At 36.8% G+C, this 23,849-nt stretch overlaps 1 protein-coding gene across 1 annotated transcript in view; it reads right to left on the bottom strand.

The window, feature by feature from the left end:
* Positions 1-23,849, bottom strand: part of slc25a21 (solute carrier family 25 member 21) — a 132,226-nt gene that overhangs the window by 47,948 nt on the left and 60,429 nt on the right. Inside the window, exon 3 of the mRNA XM_017421471.3 lies at positions 3,994-4,042. Within this exon, the coding sequence (XP_017276960.1) occupies positions 3,994-4,042 (49 nt within the window). The remainder of the gene's footprint in view (positions 1-3,993; positions 4,043-23,849) is intronic.

Raw genomic sequence — 23,849 nt, 5'->3', positions numbered from 1 at the left:
GCATCTGTCTTTTAGCAAATTATCTCATTAACCACTGGACAAATTTTGACTCACACTCTAATATAGTCTAACACATACTCTAAGAATCACATTTCATGATATTGCATTAACTCTGTCCACTCTCAGATGATCTTAGTCGAAAACTCTGGCATGAAAGATGACAGGCAATATGCATTCCTTTAAGGAATGCTAGGCTTTTAATTCCTAGAACTGTTTTGCCAATTTTGTTTTTGTTAAAATTAAAGTCCTTTAAACCCTTGTGTGTTTTTCCTTAATGCCAGTTTTTTCAATGTATAGCAAAGAGAAGTAAATACTTCTGTGCATTACAAAGGTTTAGTACAAGTAATACAAACCCAAAAGTTTGGTTTATTTAGAAGAAAAAGTGTTAGGCAAGAAACAGTTTGTCTATTTGATTAATTCTTGCACAGCTACAAGGAATGTCCTCCTGTGATTATGTAAGAAATATGTTTGACTCTCTGTCACTGATGAAAGCGGTTCTAAGTCAAACTGAACTCCTGCAGACCGAGTCTGCAGGAGTTCCTCAGATGTATGATAGAAGTGCTTGTTAGCAGAAGTGAATAACAGGGGTCATGGCTCGACTGGTCAGCAAATGCACCACTCAGAGTCAAAGTGCAACAACAAAACTAAAAGGACACACTGCAAGTTGTCCCAAAAAACTTTATTCTTTTATGGCCCATATCTAAAGCAATGTTCAGTGTAGTTAACTGTGATATTAGGAACCATTACCTCAAAGTGTTATCCCTGTCAGTGTTTTAATAAATTTCCTTTCAAACTCTGCTTCAAGAATAGCTCCAAATTTGGTGCAACGGCTAATGATAAAAGTGTCATGTCTCTGGAGAAAACTCCTTGTTTATTTGCCAAAGCAGTTGCCTTAGTGGATAAAACTATAACACTTAGAGGTAAAATACATTTTTTAAATTCATAACAGCAGGAATCAACTACTAATCACCAACTGCTGCTGCAAAATCCCAGCCCCCTTCTTTGTCGCCAATAAAAAGAAGATAAACCCTCATTTAGATACATACAGGTACACATTTTCTCAGGTTTTCCTTTCCAAAACATAAAAAAGGGGGTAAGGAAAAAAAAAACCCTTTGATTTTGTGTTGGTGGAAAAAAGTAAATTCACTCCAGTTGCTGTTCAATTTGGACTGGTGGACATTAAAGCAGGAGCCTAATAAGAGCCATGCCTGGGAGAGAAACACACACACACACACACAGAGTGGGAGAGAGAAACCCAGCCGAGGTGTGTCTGAGCTCGGCTCCAAGGCTCCTGCTAATAGATTTTAACTCCCTAAGTGTCCCAATTAGCTTGTATGTATGCTTGGTTTATGAATTCATCTGTGTAGATTAAGCGTGTGAACAAGAATGCTCTCTATACGTACATATTTACACACAATTTATATTTCATACTAGTAGCTGCCTGTTGTTTAGACATGATGTTTCTGCTTTCTCTTTTAACGTTTTGGAAAGTTACTGTTTCTTGCATGTACCATGTCTGCAAAAAACAAAAAACGAACAAAGAATTTAAAGGCCTGGTTTTCCTTAAAGTAATGTATATTGCGCACTGTCTTTCATTTTTTAAACTAAGATTTTTTGATGTTGAGAAATGGAGCTATAGCCATTTTGATCAAACCTTGAAAATAACGTTATATAGTTTGGATTGCTCTAAGCTACTACCGCTCCAAACTTTTGCTCAGTATCTGTAAAATGTGCTATAGTCATTTCTGTGTTGGCTAATGTTGATTAGCTGTGGTGACTATCTTAAACTGCATTAAGTCCAAAATTTGATCAGTCACCCATACCATAATGGATTTGTGAGAGGTTTATCAAATTCCATCCAGTTGCTTATGAGATGTTTTGCTAATAAACAAATAGTGTTGACTTCAACAGTTAATGGTAAATTTTTAAAATTGAAAGTCTTGCATAATGAGTAGCACGTGGAGTATGTGTTGTAAATTGCTCTCAGCTACAATCACAACAAATTTTAGAACAATATCTGTAAAACTGACTGAATTAGAGCCATTTTTGTTAGCTAAGGTTTTTTGGCTGTGGTGGTCCTCTTCATTTGGGTTGGCTCCAAAAGTGAATTAGATTTAAAGGTACATCCAATGATTATTTACTGAAAGTTTCAATAAAATTTCTCCAGTTATTCATAATATATTTAGTTATTAGACAGACAGAGAAGACTCTACATAGTTAATAGTAAAATTTTAAATAAAGATCTTATGCAATCTGTTATTTGTCAGAATATGTGTTGGGGATCAGCCTCAGCTACAAACAACAAATTTAAGGTCAATATTTGTAAAGGTTGAATGAGTTATAGCTATTTTTGTGCTTTCTAAGGTCAGTTGGCTGTGATGGCCATCTTGAATCAGGTTGATTTTAAATTTATTCAGGTGTACATATGCTTCCAAAGAATGCTTTCTGAGAGTCTCATTAAAATTTGTCCAATGGTTCATGAGATATTTTGATAATAGACATGCACAAACACACACACAGGAGAAACCATACAGAAATAAAAAGAAACAAAAAAAACTTTCAGTCACTCTAAAAGCCAGGACCAAAGGAATCACTTCACACAGAGCCATTCCAAGCAACTAAACACTTATCAGCATCAACACATGGTGGCACAAACAGAAAACAAACGGATAAAGCTGTCTAGTTTTTATCACTTCTTAAGGAAGAGCATTACAAAGAAAACAGCGAGTGCACTTTTAACCCTGACCTTGTGCGAGGACGGACAGGCAGAGCTCAAGACTTACCTGTAATAAACCCCGTGGTTTCCACACGTGACCATAAATCACACCGTGGTGCCTTCAAGGTATCAGATATCAACTAATACAGCACCGCTCACCCTTTGGCTTTCATCCCTCTCTGCGTTCGGCTGGTGGCGCTGCCTTTAAAGTGCAACCATCTCGCTTTTTTTAAAAGGCACGCAGGGCAATTTATTTACCAAGAAACTGCAGCCGTAAATGACAGAAGAAGTGGTACAATTTACTGAGGAGTGGTGAACAGGGGAGGAGGAGGAGGTGGGGGAGTGAAGGCAGAGGTCTTGGCGGGCCTTGTGAGAGACTATAAAGCTTTAGTAGTGGCCCACGACCTGTTTATGACTGGCTGAGACACTGTGGTGTGAGGCTCCAGGAGCTCTATGCTGCTGCTGCGGCTGCTGTTCTTGCATAACACAGAAACGCTTTTATTGGGATCTGATTTATTCGGCAAGGCCAAGTCTTTCTGAGGAACAGTCACTCCGGGAATTTCCTGGAGTTGTTTTTTATTTAAAATATTATAAATAATGTGTACAGAATAAATTGGTAAATAATGCAACTATTACTGGAAGGAATGACCTTTAATCCTAGAGTTTTAAACTAATCATCTTATAATGAGAAGTGGTGACGTTACAGCCATTTTGGTCAAACCTTCAAACAACATTACAAGCAATGGCATGTGTTTGTGCAAGATCTTGCGATTTGTTAGCGCTCAGAGTACGTGCACAGGATAAGCCTCAGCTACTATCATACCAAATCTTCACTCAATATGTATAAAATTGACTGAATCGTAGCCATTTTGTGTTTTTTAAGGTGAGCTGGCTGTGACAGCCATAATGAATAGGGTTGACTCCAAAAATGAATCAGTTGTAGAGGTACATCCAGCAATTACTTTCTGTAAGCTTTAACAAAATCCATCCAGTGTTTCATGAGATATTTTGCTAACAGACAGCCACACAAACACATGGGAAACAAACATTATCGCCTACTTTTACCCTTTTGAAAGCAGACTATAAAATGTTAACGATAGTTTCAAAAGCTGGTGCCTTACAGATCTGACTGGCCCCACTAAGCACACTCAGAACCTCATTACACAAACTCCACCAACAGGGCTTATATGAAAACTGTGAACTGAATTTGTATCTCTGGAAAAGATGGAGAAAATATGAGGTAAAGATTCAATCATCTGGTTAAAGATTGGGCTTACCTTGTTTTTATTACATCAAGTGGATGCATCAAGCAGATCTCCACCAGACCTAAAGAGAGAAAACAGACAGAAGTCACTGTGGATGATGACGCTGCTGCACTCTCTGTGACCTGCTCTATTTAACATGCTGCAATTTTGGAAAACATCCTCCACAGTAAGAAAATCATGATGCTGCTATTATCTTAGTACTCACTAAATAGGAGTTTTTCTGTCCTCAAGATGCTCTCCTGTGCCTTTTATATGTCAGCAGCCTTTTCTCATGATGATATTACCACCTATGCCAACAATAGCATCATGCCATGCTAACAAAGCACTAGCACAGACAAGTTTATCATGTCTGTGCTAGGTTGTTTCCTTGATTTTGTCATGATCGCGGTCTTAGCTCAGCGATGAGGACAGTCCTTCTTAAAATTCTGATGACCAAGCCACGATGGTGCGTGCAAGCTCCAGGTTATGGATAAGCTGCCATGTTGCCGCCTGCACACTCCACCAAGGACCTTAATGTACTGCAACCATGATGATTAACCACCAAGGCCTCACTATGGAAGTTATGCACAAGACGCACATGACAATGCTGCAACCATTTTGAGAGCAAATTTGTCACATAATGTTTTTGGAATATGTTCAAAATTGTTGTTGTTACCCAGCTCACAATGTCACAGACAAACAGGGTATTTCCTAGTCCCCTCTTTGCTTGTGACAAGAGACAAAAATACAGCACTAAAATTAATCCATTATGTTATTCATAAACGTTGCTGACTTGTGTGCACCCAAAAATACAACTATGATGACAATTTGTGGTGATGTAGCAGCTTTGATTTACCAACATTGGAACAACAAAACAAAATCAGCTGTAATTTTGTGTTGCTAAAGAAGATTATGAACAGAAGAGACTCAGAAGCAATGTACTTTTCTTTTTGAAATCAAATGGTTTTATAAGGTGGCTTTCAACAGCATCAGCAAGAATTTCTCAGAATCTCATCACAGAAATGATTGTTGTACTTTATTTCATTTGTAAATCTTTGAGTTAGTGTCTTCTGCTATCTTTGCCAGAACATGGTTGTGAACAAGTGATCAAAATCTCTTGAAGCATTTCCAAACCGTGACATGCCTCCAAAATCTGTCTTTCAGCAAATGCGCAAGGAGTTAAAAATCTGTGCAGCTGGATGATCATCTGGAGACACAAACTGGTTTCACACGAATTCAAACTATGCGCATCTGTGTTGAGAAGCCACTGCTCTGGGACGGAAGCCATAGGATTCAATTTGTTTTAATTCTCACAGCCCCTCTTTGCTGGAGCTCCGAGGGCGTCCATTGCAGATTCCACCGTGTGTGTACACAGCTGCTGTGCAACATGGGGCCCTTCTAATTTGCTCAATTAAACATATTGTCTATAAAAGTGTGTGTCTTCTGGGGGTTTTCCAGGGAAGTAATTATCAAAGAAAATACCACAGGAAAAATGACTTCAGTTGCATCTTAATGTACGAATGGGAAAACCAACAACTGCTGAACCAAGAGTCAAACCAAATTCCATGTGTGAAGGCTTACATGACCTGAGTTTGGTTGTTAATGGCGCTATGCTGAAAAAGTAAACACAAAATCATATTGGAGCGGTAATTTTTTTTTTTTTTTTGTCCTTGCTATAAATAGCCCGGCAGTAAGGAAGAGGCACATTAATGGTTCTCGGGGTAATCCAATTACAAAATGAAACCAAACCTGTCTGCCTGCTCAATCAAACACAAAAGACGCTGGGAGGTGACCAAACATGCTCAGGGTGATCCAATAATGGAAGAGCGGACTCTGAAACCAAAAAAAGAAAACACTTTTCACAATGCAGTCTAAATGCACTGGAAGCAACGAGGAAGGCCAACAAAAAGAGGGGTGGGGATCCATATCATAAAAAGTACTCTGGAAACACAAGTCTTATATCAGTTTCTGCATATGAGAACCAACAAAAACACTTATGCACTACTACACTGGATCTGCAGTGGAAAACAAAGGGAATTACAAATCTAAAAATAAAAATGTATTTGTTAACTAGAAAAATTGCATTTTTCATGAACATGCAGTAAGAACACTGAGTGATAAATGACTGCTGAAATTTGCAGACAATGATAAAACAAAGTTGTTAAGTTAAAACAAGCAGAACGCTAGCTAAAAGAAGCAAAACAGGCTAAATTGAGATAAAAACAGGTTAGCATGCTAAATTAAGTAAAGCAGGAGCTAAAATTAGTAAAACAGATACCAAACACTACAAAAAGCAGAAGTGTAGCTAAAGCCTAAAAGAAGCAGAATAGACGTTAAAATGTAAAAGTAGCTAAAATATAGCTAAAAGCTAAAGTAGCAGAATGTCAGCCAACTACTAAAAGCGGCAAAATGATAGCTCAGTGCTGAAAGGGACAGAAAGGTCACTAAAAGTGAAAAGGAGCATAAAACTACAAAAATAAAGAAAGTATGCTGACTATTTCAAAGAAAACAATGTTTTAAGGAAATTTAAGAGATCTCAATGTATTTCTATTGGGAGTTTCTAAAAAAAAAAATTAAAAGATTTTGAAATGTTTAAAAACACAAAAAGCCCTAGAACAATAATCCTCATTGCATTAAACATTTGAAATATGAATAGTTAAAATACTACAAAGTATGCAGAAGTAGTTTGATTACAAAAATATACAGAAAAAAAAGAAGAGCAATTGCGCAAATGTGTGACTCAGCAATCATACCAAAATTATATAATTCCACCAGACATATTTTGAGACCTCACAGGAACTCATTACTTTAAAGACACAGTCTAGTCATTTTTGAAGTTCTTTCTAATAGTTATCAATAGTTACTAACTTATCAGATGTGACATCAGTCATACAACACAGAGTATGAAGAAAGAGGCAGAAGTTTTTGTCCAGGTTTTTCAAAAACCACATACTTGTGTAAAGAATGTTGCATAATGCATGTTAGCATTAGCATTAACCTCTAACACTTTTGCATAATACTGTTTAGTTTAACGCTGTTTTCTCAACCTAACAAAGTCTGTGTTAATATGGGAACATGTGTGTGCTGAGCATAGATTAGACTGTATTTGCAGGTGGTGCTGAAAGGCTGTGAAAATATCAGTCTCCTAAGAGTTGAGTAGAGTGTTGAACTGAACAGACACATTGATCAGATTCAACAGGCCAAAAAGACCACAGGTCGAACCATAAGCAGAAGTAAAAAACAACATGGACTCTTGTTTTAAGAAAAGAATGAGTGAGGGAATTCGCTGCTATCAACATTTGAATAATTTCTCACTTGGGGACCACAAGGTCACAAAAACAGCATCAAATTCTTGGTTAAAAATCACTCAAACTTTGTTTCTTCTTGTTTGGTTTTTGGCAGTCAAGGTGTAAAACTGGTGTGTCTAAAACAATGCGTGTTTGTTTACCTGATTTACAAAACTCAAAAATGGCTAAATGACTTTAAACATATAGAGAACCAATGAAATTATTTTTTATGCAGTTTTTTCAGTAATCCACTATTTATTTGGACATGTATGTTCTTCTGCATCCATCAGAGGATATTGCAGCACCCTCTGCACCCCTACTTCCCACAACTTTGACAAACTGTTTGTACCTTTGAGTTACCACAGTTTCTTCCCACTTCTGAATACATTCCTACTATTATGGATTTTGGGTCACATTGTGTAGCTCTGAACATAGAAAATCGAAATGGCTCAAGTTTCCTTCATTACCAAGGTAATACACTGAGCTAACTCACGGCTCTGTGACAATGTACAATTCACATAAAATCATTCGTTCATTGGCTTTAGGAGTGTGTTCCCAAGCTTTAGGTTAAATGTCATGTGAAACGGGGCCTCCAAATAAATGTGAAGTGAATGTTAGCAAGCAGCTAACATCCCATCTGTCATGTCCAGGTTGGTAGTTATGGATGGATCAAGTGATGACAGGTAACAATGCAAATCTTTTGTGTTTCTGTGAGCATATGTCTGGCAGTCTTGTAGAAGAGACGTGTTAATAACAACTGATGGCAGATGACATGACTGGCTGTACAGGTTTGAAAGAGAGGGAAAAAAAATAGTACAAACTTTAACCCTAAACTGACCTTTGGATAACATCTTGTACATTAGTTATGGTTCATAAACGGTAACTATGTAAAGTTTTTTTTTTCTAATTTCTAATTTATTTAATTTATCATTTTAAGTGAAGGTCAAAGTAGAACAATGCTTCTGTCACCTGTCACAATAGGAGCAGGAGGAAGAAATATAATATGGTTTAGAGCTTCTTTTTTAAAGACTTTGATATTTTAGATTTGTGAATGCTGATTCAGCATTCACACTATTGTTTCCCTGGTCTTAATTTTTCTGTATGTTGCTTGCAGTCTAACTTCTTGTGCATTCTTTGTACTACGTTAGCCATTCAGATATGAATGTTTGGGCCATTCAGGAGATGGGGGCAATGACTTTGAGTTTTTATAACATTTATACCTTTCAAAATATTTAACTTGATTTATTTTCTCCATAAGATACAAGATCTCTTCAACGGCTCCAAAAACATTGTTCTTCAAATCTGCTTCAGCATACTTTCTCTTTTAGTTTTAGTTACCACTCTGCTACTTATAGCTTGTAGCTGTTCTATCACTTTTAGCTTCAATGCACAACTAGCTTTTTGATACTTTTAGCTAGTCTTTTACACCTTTAAGCTTTTTGCAACTGTTGTCTTTTAACTATCAAGTACCTATGTTTAGCTTTTAGCTAGTGTTTTGCTACTTTTGGCTTTTAGTGAGCATTTTGCTTCTTTCCTCATTGAGCTGAGTTGGCTTTGAGCATTTGCATTGTATTTTCACAGAAAGTGCATTTTCTCCAGTTTATATTTATTCAGATTTAATAGTGACACTTTATAAATCATCTCTGCATTCATGATTTCCCATTCACCTCTAACAGGCAGCTTCTCCCTCCTCAGCGACCCAGTGCATCCCACCTCCAAATCCATCTGTCAGCACATGCTACTGTTTAATCACGGAGCGCAGCAGCAGAGAAACCACATGCTCTGCAGAGAGGTTCACATCCCTTCGTACTCCCTCTCTAATGCAGTAAGTGAGAATGATATGGTCTCAGAGAGAATATGATGTCACTGAAATGCAAACTTGGAACTTGTTATTTTTTGTTATTATCCTACAGTCAAAGGCAAAAGGACAATGATGTTTATGCTCAAGTGCAAGTTTGTTTGTCTGCAACATTGGCAAAATATCTCAAAATATCAAGCAGTTGATGGTTTTACTACAACTCTCAGAAAGTAATTATTGGATGCACGTCTACAACTCCTTAACTTTAGCAGTCAAGCCCATTCAAGATGGCTGCCACAGCTGGCCAACACAAAAATAACAACAACTCAGTCCGTTCTTATATGGAGCTCAAATATAGTGTGGTAGTAGGTGAGAGTCATTCCCAACATCTTCTCTAAGCACTAACTGGTTGAGCAAGATCTGTTTCTAAAACTTTGTTACTATACTTGAAGTCATTTCTTTTTTTTCATTTATTTTATTTCTATAGCACTTTATACTACCAGAGCACTGGTGACCAAAGTGCTTCACAAAGAGAATAATGCACATGAAAACAAAGTAAAAACAGGAAAAACAAAAACAAAATAAGACTAAAGACCGGAAATGTCACCGCATTTAAGTGTTAAAAGCCTGTTGAAATAAAAAAAAGTCTTAAGCTTCGATTTGCAAGAGCAAAGTTCAGTAACTGAGCGTAGCGCTGATTCCAGAGTCAACGCTGTCTGTCTGGTAGAAAATAACTCATGTTCTATAAGGCAGATTTTAATTTAACTTTAAGAAAAAATCAACGGGAGTACATCTGCAACTGATTACCTTTTGGACTCAACCAATTCATGATGGCTGCCACAGCCAATTAAGCCTCAGGAAACAAAAATGGTTATAACAGTCAATTTTACAGATATTAAGCTTCAACTTGGTATGGTAGTAGCTCAGCATCATCCTAAACACATACCCCAATTGTAACACATTGTACTTATTTCAGCTTAAAACTCTGACAATAACTGTTGGCTCCAACCATATCTATCTGTTAGCAAAGTATCTCAAACAATAGAGAGATCTTAATGAAACTCAAAAAAAGTACCTTGACAACTGATTAAATTTTAGAATCAACCCAATTCAAGATCAGTACAGCTAACAGACCTTAGCTTACACAAAAATGGCTGTGCCATAGTTAATTTTATAGACACTGAGCTAATAGTTTGGTATGGTAGTAGCTAAGAGCCATCTGTGAGATCTCACATAATTGCATGTGGTTGCATACAACGCCATATACACGGTTTGACCAAAATGGCCCCCCTCTCACCATAACATGTTATAGTTTGAATTTCTGGTATGAAAGGTGTGGGCATCATGCATTCTTCGCAGGAATGCTACGCCTTTAATTTCTCCCTGCAGAAAGCTGAAGTCATCCAAAAGACAAACACAAACATTGCATGCATAAAAAGATCAGATTACTGAAAAACAAATGTTTCAAAAGTGCTGAATCATGCTTTATAGACATTTGCACACAGGTCTGTTGGACAGAGCCAACAAGTAGCCTGACTGGTAGCACTAGTATCACCACCTGCTCTATTGGCAAGACATTCCACATGTACTGATAACTCTATGTCCAAAGAGAGAAGAACATACATCATGCAGATGAGATGATTATCGGGCTTGGTTTTGGCTCGGGAATGTGTGCGGTTCACTCCCACGCAGAAGTGAAAATGAAAAATATAACACCAGGGAGTGATTGCTCAATGGGTGCAGGTGCCATCCATCATGCTGAGACACTCACTAAATGACTGTAATTCCCAGCAGCCACGGGAAGAGAGACTCAACTCAGTGAATCCCTCAATACAGGAAAGACATATTCCTTCAGTATTTCACACGCTAATGAGAACAAATAAATGCAAAACTTTCTGAACGGGACTTGGATATTACTTTTTAAATAGTGTTGTTGATGAAAATAAAAAACAAACAAACAAAACCATACATTTTTGACTGTAACTATTTCAGCATACTCCCGTCAATTTAACCAATCATATAACAAAATGTTCAGCTTGTTCCGAACATCACAGCTAAGACTTTTGGTTTTTGTAACTAAACTACTTTTAAAACGCAAATAGACAAGCCCTTGAAAAACTTAAACTGCTCTTTAAAATCGACTTCAGCATACTTGCTTTAACGTTTGTTTTTTGCTACTGTCTAGCTAATTTTAGCTTTTACCTACTATTTTGGTGCTTTTAACTTTAAGCTACTGTTTTAATCATATTAGCTGTTAGCTACTGTTTTGGTTATTGTAGCTTTTAGCTACTGTTATTTGACTTTTAGTTTTTAACTACTGTTTTGCTTTTTTTTTTTTTTAGTTTTTAGCTAGTTTGCTAATTTTAGGCTTTAGTTACTATTTTGCTAGTTCATTTTCAGCTTCTTTATTAGGTTTTAGAAAAAGCCATTTAGCATTCACGCTGCATTTTAACAGAAAATAAAATCTCTCTCGTCCTAATTGTTTTCAAACAGGATGTGGTTTAGTTCATTGAGAGATGAGGCGGAAAATTGTCCTGCAGTTTCAAGGCGAGAGCTGAAACACAGGAGTGTCATTCTGACAGAGATTCACCTCGCAGGCCCATTCTGGTTTTGACAAGCACTCCTGACTGAACCTGCAGGTAATATCTCATGCCTCCATGATAACTTTTCAAAACACTCCGGATCTGGAATGCTAAACAAAACCTGCGAGGTGATGCGCCCCGGCAATTTGTCAGTTGGGGTTAACAAAGCCAAGAAGATATCCATCATCAGCAGCACGGGACGCTCTGATTAAGAGAAGCTGAATAATTTAAGGTTCATCTAAAGCCCAGACAGATCGGGGGAGCTGAGAGAATGAAAAATATGATAGTAATCAGCGAAGAGGTTTACTAAAACACACAGAGGTGAAATTTACAAGGTAATTTTATCAGAAACAGACTAATTATGTTTTGTGATTGTAATGCATAGGCTACATTTTTTCTCATATATCTACCTGTTGTTACCTAAGCAGACTTTTATTGAGAAAATCTACTAAGATAAATTTGCATCATATTCGAATGAATACATTTGTAGTTGTCATATTGTAAGTAAAAAGGAAGTAAGTGGAATTAATTGAACATAAAATTACTGTACATAATGAAATAAACACCTTAGTGGTGTGATTCAACAAATTTTGTAGTAATTTACTTAGAATACAGAAAAAAGGAATAAATTGTGTCATAACTTAAGAAGTATGTGCAAAGGCAGGGAAAGGGACACCGAGAAGGCTATTGATCTCAGACACAATTATTAAGAGTTTCTGTCAGGAGAGCACAGAAGGCTACAAATAATCCCATAATTCTGCATTTAAAAAAACATTAAACATTTAGAAAAAAATGTAACCATTTCCAATGACAGCGGGTTTTACTTTTGTTTAAAATATTCAGGCATTGAAGCTTTCTCTGAGCCTGTACAGGCTGCTTTATTATTGCCCTAAAGAACATGTTTGGTATTTTTATTCATATTTTGCAGTTCCGAGATGTCCTGTACATTGCTTNGGGGGCTCTCATGTCATACTGTAAGATCTTGTAAGATGTGACAAACAGGGTTGATGCCAAGAATTATTAGCATAGTTTCAAACAATGACCCCATGCAATCTGTTACTGTTCCGATTATGTGTTGGGGACCAGCCTCTGCCACTACCACACTAAAGTTTAGTTCAATATCTTAACTAGTTTCAATAAAATTTGTCCAGTGGTTCATGAGTTATTTTGCTAACAGGCTGTCACACACAGAGAGACATGGTCAAAAAATTATCTTTCACCTTTTTGTGGTAGGCAATAATATTCACTCTAGAGAAAGATGCAAGACAATTCAGTCCCAAACTTGAGAAACATTTAAACATTAAAACATTTTGTTGATTATCTTCTGGATTTGTTGACAAACTTGCACTTCTAAAGCCCACTACAAACTTACACACAGATTTTGCTCTGATGTATTTCAGCAGGTGATAAATCTTAACCCCCAAACATAGTATGTCCTTATAGTTTCAAACATGATACTAAAATTGAACTGAACTAAACGGACTAATTTATTTTAAGCTACTGTGAAAGGTTTTCATTGTGACTCTATTGTTGTGATGGAACTGACACTTTGTTTCATACAAGTAAAACCAACTGGATACTGGATTAAATTTCTTCTACTCTAAATTAGAAAGGAGTTTCTATGGGGAAAACAGAATCCTTCACTAGACTTCATTCCTTTTTTTGCATAGTGTAACAGTTAGTGAACGCACTCAAAAAGAAAAATACTGTCTGCTTCAATTATTTAAGACACACTTCTACCAACTAGAAAAAAAAAACTTTTTGAGTATGTTGACTTTTATATTCTGCTTTTTAAGTGAGACATTGTTTTTTTCTGTGAGCAGTGAAACCCTTTCTCAACAGGTTTCTCCTCACTAAAGATAAACAAAGAAAGCTTGGGTATGTCCCTGTCTGTCAAACTTAGAGTGAACTCTGTAACAGTGATGGATGTGTAAAGGTGTGTGTGTTGTTGACTGGGTTGACCCGGCCTGCCCGGGCAGACGTGCTAATGATAAATGTCAGTTGTCAGATGTTAGTGATCAGAGCCTCCAGCCTCCATTACTGGCCCGGTTTTCTTGACACCTGTTGTGGCCTGTTGTGTTTTTTTTTTTTTTTTTTAAATACGTGTCCAGCTAATGCAAATACCGATACCAGAGGCGCGGAAGTGGGCGACGGGGGTGGGGGTACAAAATGGATGCAAAACCTGCTGTAACTGATGTTTGGGAGGAAGTGTCATCTCAGACTTTTTCTTTCAATAGGCTGACTTTTTTAAACAAATTGTCTCCAACTCCTGCATGAGACGTGTCACCAACTAAGTACACAGTATAATCCTGGAACAAAGGTTACAGTCTGTGACATTTTTCTATGGAAGTGAGACTACAACATGCAGCTATAACTCTGGCTGGAGCTTCTAAAGTATTAACATTAAAGGCCTTGTGTTCCTTGAAGGAATACATATTGCCCACAGCCTTTTATGCCAGTGTTTTATACTAAAACCATTTTAAGGGATTAAGGCATGGTGTTATAGACGTTTTGGTGAAACATTTTAAGTGGCCTTAAGATCGATCTTATGTGATACTGCAAGATCTCACAAGATCCTTTAGTGCTTGAAATATGTGTTGAGGATGACTCTCAGCTACTACCAAACCAAATGTTAGCTCAGCACTGGTAAAATTAGCTGAATTACAGCCTTTTTTTGTGTTGGCTAACGTCACTTTGCTGTGGCAACGATCTTAAATGGGGCTGGCTCCAAAAGTTATTCAGCTGTAGTTGTACATCCAATGATTACCTTCTGAAAGTAGTTCATGAGATATTTTACTAACAGACAAACACACACAGACAAGTGCAAAAACATTATTGTCATTTCACTTTCAGCAGTGGGTGATAAATATTGCGGTGCATTACCCCAAAATTAAGGAAGGGGATCGTAATTACTCAGGACAAAATTTTTTATTATTATTATTTGCACAATTTCTAAACTTTGCTTGTAAAAAATTAAAACATAAGAATGCTGATATAAAAAATATAACTATAATTTATTCTTTATAAGACAAAGGAATGCATAAAAACCTTAATCCAAAACAGACGCATGAAGACACAAAAATGTAGATAACAGAGACAACGTTCACCAAAAACAGATTTTTACATGCTGAGGTCATTTTTCAAATGTCTTATAAGCCTGACTTGAAAAGCTATAAACTGGAGCTGTACAATATTAAGTTTCAGTATTTTCTCATAATGTGCACATCCAAAACCCAATAAGAACAAAGATTTCAAACGTCCCATGTTTCAACTTTTTGTACAACTTGACATGAAAAAAGGAAAACTCAAATGATGCTCATTCTACGACTAATATAACATCAGAGGGTCATGAATTCACTGAGCTTTTTTACTGTTATTGATATAACAGATTTCTCTGGTCATGAGTGCTTTGAGTGCACACAAGAAAAGGAGGTATAAACAGAGAAAAATCACTGAAAAGAAGGTGATGAAATGAGCGCTAACAGCCGGTAATTTTGTTTAACATACTTCTACAACTGGTTAACTTTTGAAGTCAATCCAATTCAAAATGGCGGACAGAGCTAGTCTATTTAAGGCAACACAATCATGGCTAGAACTGGGCCAGTTTGACAGATAATAAGCTAAGATTTGGCGTTGTAGTAGCTGCGAATCATTCACACTTTTAACACATTCACTGCGCGATAAGAGACAGAACTGCATTGGGTGAGATCAATGACTTTCCAAATGACTTTCATTTCTCAGAATAAGATGATTTAAAAGTCCTGCATGAAAGGCGGTGGGTGACATGCATTCCTTCAAGGAATGCTAGGCTTTTAATTTAATGCATTTGACCTATTTTAACTTGAGAACTTAACTTCTCTTGGTGCAGTTTTCTTGACGTACTTTCTCTAGAACTGTCCTGTTTCATCACTTCTTCACACACATGCAGGTTCAATCTTGCTTTAAAACCACAAACTGCCGATTTCTTCTTCTGTACCAAATGCTTCAATTACTGAACTCTAATTACATGAACTTGAGCAATGATTTATTATTAGTGCCTACATTTTTTTATAATAAAAAACTAATTAATACACAAATTGTTTACTTTGGAACCGGAACAGAAACGTAAGTTGACATATTTTCCTCCAAGCCATTCATCTTGGCTTGGAACAGGTAACCAGAACAGGACACAAACACAAACACTGTATTCCCGTGTATTTTTATTACTCATTCACTCAGAAACAGACAAAACGGTCATGTGTGATTCCTTTATTGTAGCCTTGTGGACACTGAATTTCTGAAACTGGAATAATGTGCGTCAACATATAGGACAGTTTTGAAACATCATTTTTCTTTGTAAAAAAGACAAACGTCTTAGTCACTTTTGAGTAATCTGGCATGTGCACAGACAAGTTAGTTATTTTAGCCTGCTGCTGAAAGGCAAAAGGACAATAATGTTTTTTTTTGTGTGTGTACATCTGTTCATTAGGAAAATATCCCATAAACCACCAGATGGATTTTACTGAAACTTGCAGAGAGTAATCACTGGATGTACATCTAGGTGAATAACTTTTGGAGTCAACCCAATCTAAGATTGCCCCCACAACCAATTGACCTTAGAAAACCCATCAAAACTACAACTACAACTTATTCAATTTTACAGATATTGCACTAAAATTTCATGTGTTAAAGCTGGGAGTCACATGACATCTGACAGTATTGCATTAGAGTGCCAAAATGGCTAAACTCCATTTTTCTCCTCAGAAGATAATCTTTGTCTAAAAATCTGGTATAAAAGGCAGTGGATGAAATACATCTGAGCAGACAGTTATAAGAATTTTTATAAAATCTGGGGTGTTTTATTCAACCTTTGTACCTCTTTTATATTACTGGTCAAAAATGGCCAATCCTTAAAAATGCATTGTTGACTCACAAAATAAAAAAAAGCAAACATAAAATTGTGAATCTCACAATTTTACTGCTATTACTTTGAAAGAGCTTCACATTTTAGAAAACTGAAAATTGCCTTTATCTCCCTCACTCTCTTTCAGTGTGTGTGTGTGTGTGTCTCTCTGTTAGTAAAATATCTCATGAACCACTGGGACAATTTTAATAAAAGTTTCAGAAAGTAACCATTGGGTGCACATCTACATCTACAATTGGGATCAATCCAATTCAAGATGACCACCACAGCTTATTGAGATTAGCAAACACAAAAATGGCTATAACTTAGTTAATTTTAGAGACAATTGAGCTGCTACTGAGGTGTTAGATAAAAATCATTCCCAGCACACACTCCGAGGGTGATATCTTGCGATTGTTGTGGCAGAAAGATAAAGGAGACTTGAAGACCCAGCTTGTTGACTTTTAACATTTTGTTTTACAAAAGAAATATGAAGCAAAACATCCCAGATCTAAACGATAGAATCTGTCTGACTTCAGGTCATCAGAGTGCTCATTTGAACAAAACTTATCAGTAAGACATGACGTCACAAGTCTAATCATAACTGGAAAGCCGCACCACTTAGAGCAGCATGACCATAGGTAGTATATAGGACAATTCTGTTACACCCAATGAAGACATCTCAAAGCCTTTCAGTTTCTAATCAGGGAGTATTATTTTTCTACAAATGTGATATCGCATGAGATTGCTTATAATATATTTTCAGGGCTTGACCAAATAGGCTACAACTCAGTAATTTCTCAACACAAGATAATCTCAGTTTAAAACTATGGCATGAAAGGCTGTGGGTAATATGCATTCCTTCAAGTAATGGTAGGCTTTTAGTTTGATATCAGGTAATATGAATAAGTTTGGTTAAAAAGGATTTTTTATGTCTCTCATTTGAGCTGCAGTGTGACCAAGAGGTGTTAGGTTCTACTTGAAGCATTAGCTCTGGAAACAAACATCATGGCACCTTTGTAGAAGAATAGAAACTAAAATTAGTCATTTGTAAAACTTCATCATGAAAAAAACAACAACAATCTGATACTTTGAAACAAATGAGTCATTATGGTGGGTCTTTATGCTGCTGAGTGATCTGGAGCAGAGTGCTGAACTTCCCACCATAAACACCAATGTCACAAACTTCTCCACGTCAGCCAGTCTTTATCGTCTAACTTTAAGCATTTTACCTTGCATAAACAAAGATAACACCTTGTCCCATCCCCAGCCCCTGGAGGGGAGAGCTGTATCATTACTGTCACCTAGTGGACAGAGAGGAGACACATTGATTGAGGTGACCCAAAGAGATGTGAAGTGCATGTGAGAAACGCACAGAAGATGGCTCTTCACTTAAGATAGCAGAAAATCAGCTGCAAAATCACATTTCAGTTTCATGTTGCAATCCATGCATCAGTGGATTTTAACCTCTGCTCTTATACGCCAACACAACTGACCACTTGGCCATAACGAAGCTCACCTGAGTCCATAAAAGCTGATAAAGGAGGCAATAATTTGGACAGAACAGCAATAATGGGATTTTAGTGAGGCAGTAAATACTTTAATTAGTCGTTAACACCCTGTATCTAGTCCCCACGTTACAAGCTGCTGTCTGAAGCAGGGCAGATGGACACTGAGGCATGAGGCCGGTGACTCATCTTTAAAAACTAAAAAGTCACCATGTTTTACTTTTGTTGGCTGCAGAAGGCCTGCATCAGAAAAGCTTTTTTTTTTAAGTGTAGAATATAGCTTAAAGTGAAAAGCTTTAGAAAGGCAGGCGATAATGTTTTTGCTCGGGTGTGTGTGGATGTTTGTGCGTCTGTTAGCAAAATATCTCATGAACCATTGGACAAATTTTAATAAAATTTGCAAAAGGTAATATATGGATGTACATCTACAATTGATTAGCTTTTAGAGTCAACGTATGTTAAGTTGGCTACTACAGACAATGGACATTAAAAAACACACAAATAGCTATAACTCAGTCAATTTTAGAGCTATTGAGCTAAAATATGGTGAGGTAATAACTATGACTGATCCTGGACACATATTCTGAGTGCAAACAGATCAAGCAAGATCTTTATTTAAAATTTTGTTATTAACTATTAACTATATAACTCAACTCTGTCTGTCTGTTAGCAAAGTATCACATGAACCAGTGAAGCTCTCAGGAAATAATTGAATAAACATCTACAATTGAATAAGTTCTGGAGTCGATCCAATTAAAGATGGGCATCAAGTCAGTTTTACATATACTGAGCTAAAACTTGACATGGTAGTAGCTGAGATTCATCCCTAAAACATATTTGAGCATGACATCCTGTGATATCGTATGAGACTGTGCATAAAGCTGTTGCAATATACGTTCTCCAAGGAATCCTAGGCCTTTACTTATGGTAGAAACATTTAATGAAAAAAAGAAAACATTTGGCTGTTATTATGGAATATACCATGAAAGAGATGTTCTTAATATTAAAATTTTTGTGGGTACAGAAAAAGACTGCAGGTTACATAAATGCAAAGTAAGCATTGACTGAAATAGCAGCAAACATTCCTGGCAGCTGATATGATCTTTACAATCTACAAACTATTCATGGTAGGAGTGACACAGTGGTGGAGATACTGAACCAGCTCAGAGGGTGGTCTTTCTTTTCTCCACTGGGATGGGCGGGGCAACATAAAGCTGGAGGGTGGGCGGGGATTAAAAGAGTAGTGAGTGTGTCATGGGAGCTGGGGATACACTTGTATCAGCAGCAAAAAAAAAAAAAAAGACTCTTCCTTGTCCTCAGCTGTGAGAGTTAAAGGCAGGAAGCCATTAGCAGAGTGCATTCAGCCATCACTGGTTAAACACTGTCACAATATGTTTCATGACTTGAAAACATGAAAGGCCTAGCAGCACTTAAAAAGAATGCATATCGCTCGCCGCCTCTCATGCCAGACTTTTAGACAGAGATCATCTTATGTTGAAAAATAACAGTTGTAGTGTGTGTCTAAGTTTTGTGTGTTTGTGTCTGTCTGTTAGCAAAATACCCATGAATCACTAGGCGAATTTTAATGAAACTCTCAGAAAATGATCACAACATGTTCATCTACAATTGATTAACTTTTGGAGTCAAATCATTATTATGTGTGATCTTGAGCAATATTGCGATAGTTCGAATGATCTGTTAGAGCTTTGAGTCTGTGTTGTGAAAGACTCTTAGCTACTAACACATTATATTTTAGCACAATATCTGTAAAACTGACAAAGTTACGGCTGTTTTGTGCAGAATAAAGTAGCTGTGGTGGCCAGCTTGATTTGGGTCGACTCCAAAAGTTAATCAGTTGTAGATGAACATTCAGTGACCACTTTCTGGGAGTTTCAATGAAATCCGTCAAGTGATTCATGGATATTTTGCTAACAGACAGACAAACACACAAAACATAGACACAGGCAAAAGCATTCCTGTCCATGGCCTTTTGAAGGCGGGTGACAAATGGAAGGAACAGAAAACAGGTTGGTCTTGAAATAAAAACGTCTTTCTTTTCCCCTTTAAACAGTGTTCAGTACAACTTGCACACCAAATCAGCTTCACACGTATTGTGCCTCTTTTCAAATATTGCATAACACAGCTCCAGAAGCACAAAGGCTGTTTGCTCCTGATGAGAGACAGTGATTATGTTACATACGACAGAGGTCGGATGCAATAATTATGCAATCAGCAGGCTAGCTTTGTGTTATGTCTATGATTTATCCCCGTTATTTGAATTGGGGTAATGAATGCTCACAGCCGGGTGTGCGGGCGGGCTCATTGGCTCACTGTGTGATAGGGCATCTCTGACGGCTTTTGTTTTGGCAGATGGCTCGGTGCCATGTAGGGAAACCATACTCAGGCTTAATCACAACACAGGCCTTACCCTCAGCCTTTCAGAGCCTCCTATATACAAACAGAACAGAGATGAAAAGATAGGCCTAAAGATGCAGGGTGAGCAGCACTGCAACTGGATTTCTCCCACACTGGCAGAAGAAAATGCAAGAAAAAGAACAAGTTTGAAAATCTCTAAATAAAAATTTTAGGCCTGACTTTCGTTGAAGAAATGCATATTGCTTACCCCCTTTAGTTTTAAACTTTTGAACTAAGATGATCTTTTATTAAGAAATTAGGAAGTTGCAGCCATTTTATACAAAACTTGCAAATTACATATTGCGAAATGTGATGCAATATTGTGAAATGTGGATGACTCTTGGCTACTACCACATCAAACTTAAGCTTAATGCCAGAAAAACTAAATGAGGTATAGCTATTTTGTGTTACTGTGGAAACCACTTTTAATTGGGTTGACTCCAAAAGATAAACAGTTGTAGACGTACATCCTATATTTACTTTGTTAGAGAGTTTCTTTAAAATCCATTCAGTGCTTCATGGGACATTTTACTAACAGACCAACAAGACTGACTCCAACAGTTAATTAATGCCAAAATTTCAAGCAAAGATTTCACACAACGAGTAGCACTTGGAGCATGTGTTGTGAATACGTCTCAGCTACAGTAACAACAAATTCCATCTCAATATCTGTAAAATCAAGTTATAGTCATTTCTGTTTTCTAAAGTCATTTGGCTGTGGTGGCTGTTTTGAACAGGGTTAGCTCCAAACGTTAATCAGTTATAGAAGTAAATTCAATGACTATTACATGAAAGGTTCAATAAAATCCTTCCAGGGATTCACAAGATATTTCGCAGACAGAAAGTGAACTCTGAATAGGTAATGTTAAAACTTTAAACAAAGATTTTGCCCAATACATTAGTGTTTAGAATATGTTTCGGGGATCAATCTCAGCTACTATCATGCCAAATTTAGGTCAGTGTCTGTAAAAACTGATTGATGTATAGCCACTTTTGTGTTTTTTAAGTTCAGTTTGCTGTGGTGGTCATCTTGAATTGGGTTGTAGACGTACATCCAATAATTACTTTGCGAGAGTTTCTTTAAAATCCGCCCAGTGATTCATGAGATATTTTGGTAACAGACAGATACACACACAGAAACAGGTACAAATTTCTGAAACTTCGACACTTAAGTCAAGATTGTATAAATGTTCTCTTGTCACCTGAGCTAGAAATAAGACTCCATCCTTCCAGATGGAGTCTTCAGAGAGACAAACCACGGAGCTGCTTCACTGCCACTGAATGACAGACTTACTTTCTGGAGTTACTCAGAGTCCAAGGTAATGCAGGAAAAAAGAAAAGGTCAAGCAAACATTCTTTGAGTGCATAAGTCCTACATTCAGCATCAATGGAGCAAATCTGTTTTGTCTCATGGTGGCATCAGGTTATACCAGGCTTTCTTTTTTTCAGGCTTTCTTAGAAACAAAACAAAAAGTCAGAAGCTATGTGGAAAAATGTTGAATAAACATTTAAAAGGTTTGAAGCACTCTGTGCGCAAAAAGTCAGTGTCAGAAATATATGCAATATAGGAACAAAAAGAGCACAAAAGCTTCTGCTATAAGTCCAAGCCACACCAACATGTGTGGATGGCAGTTTGTTAATGAAATTCAGCAACACGCAAAAGAAGAAATAGCTCCATCATCCTGTAATTGAGGGGTCAAGATCTTCTGGTTGGACAAACTCCAGCTGAACTCTGCAAGGATGTGGCTTTTGCTTTTTATCCTGCTATTTGTCCCAAAAAAGCTAAAAGAACTCCAAACTGTCAGCAGAAAATTTCTGAATGAGGGTTTTGTTTTGAAAAAAGAAAAAAAAGAAGGAAAGTTACAGAGAAAAAAGACGAAGATCCCCCTCCCCTTGTAAAAGAGTAAACAATGGTGGCTGTATATCCATGACTTACTATCGAAAAGGCATCAATCAGTTGTTGGTCAACAGGAGACACAGCAATATAAAGCTCTGTGTATCGTCAACATAACTAATAAAATTGATTCAGCTCCTCCTGATGATGTTTCCTAGTAGCAGCATGCAGAGAATAAAAAGTGTGGGGCCTAAAATTGATTCCTGTAGAACTCCATATTTAGATGTGTAATGTTTATCTGGCAAATTACTTTTATTTACAAAGAATTTTTGGTACCACTTCCTAATATAGACCCCTTTGTAAAGGATTTATTACGCTTTATAAATAGGTTATTTATGAGTTTCTAAACAATTTACAAAGCATTAAGACTGTTCATCCATTGAAGCAGGCTCACTATTTGGCAAAATGAAGTATTGTACTTTTTTTGATGTCTTTATTATTTAGATTTTAAATATGAAGCATTTACCAATAAGTTACCTGCATATATGCACTATTGACATTTGTAGTTGCAAAATTTATTTTGACATATAAAAGTTTTTTGTTAAGTAAATAAGCTGAACAACTAGAATTGAATTACATTTGGAAAAATTAATGGAATAGTACTTGGTCGTGCCAAAAAGCAAGCCTGCTTCAATGCATGAAAAGTGTTTTTTACTTTCTTTTTGTTTACAAACTCATGAATAGCCTACTTATGAAGCATTAATAAATCCTTTATAAAGGGACCCTTAGTAGAAAGTGATATTAAATTTGCTATTTATGAGGTGTGAGTTAGCCCACTAAAGGAAAGTTTCAGATATGCTGACGATCTGAGATTGCCTACAAAATTAATGTGGTCGGTTGTGTCACATGCTCTACTTAGGTCTAATAATACCAGTAGGAAGTACCTACCTAAGACTTCAATCTGATATGCTTTAAACACTGTGAACCTTTTACTCCAGCTGCCCCTGGCTGGATATTGGGCCTGAAAATTGTCCATTATGTCTGAGTATTTGGACTGAAATGACTCCAAGTCAGAGATGTCCTGCACTTTTGTGGTCTTATAGTTTAATGTGACATATAGTAGATGTTTAACTTTGTCATCAGTCCACAAAAAAGATTCAGTTCATGCTCTTGTATTTGATATCCTTTTTTTTTCTTCTTGTTGTGTTTAATTTCCTGACTGCTCCATGTCTTGTTTCCTGTTTCTGGTGCATTTTTGTGGCAGCATTACAGCACCACACACAGGCCGGCCATAGTTACTGCAGCATTTTGGGTCATTTTCTCTGTCTCCGTGTGGATCCAAACATTTGTAGAAACAATACTGGGTCTACACTTATTTTTTTAGAAACTTCAAGCACAACAAAAAAAAAAGAAGAGAAAATAGTTCCTGTGTAGACAAGGCCTGAGACAAACAAGTGTTTAAGCAGTTTCATGGTTAAAAACTAATTCATTTACAAACATGATTAGTACAGCTCTACAAAACATCAGGGATATACTTGTTTCATTTCTGTCAAGTAGAAATACAGTCATTTCTTTTGGATTTA

The sequence above is a fragment of the Kryptolebias marmoratus genome, linkage group LG10 (genome assembly GCF_001649575.2).
Source record: "Kryptolebias marmoratus isolate JLee-2015 linkage group LG10, ASM164957v2, whole genome shotgun sequence".
Lineage (NCBI taxonomy): Eukaryota > Metazoa > Chordata > Actinopteri > Cyprinodontiformes > Rivulidae > Kryptolebias > Kryptolebias marmoratus.
This window is presented reverse-complemented; position numbering and strand designations above follow the sequence as displayed.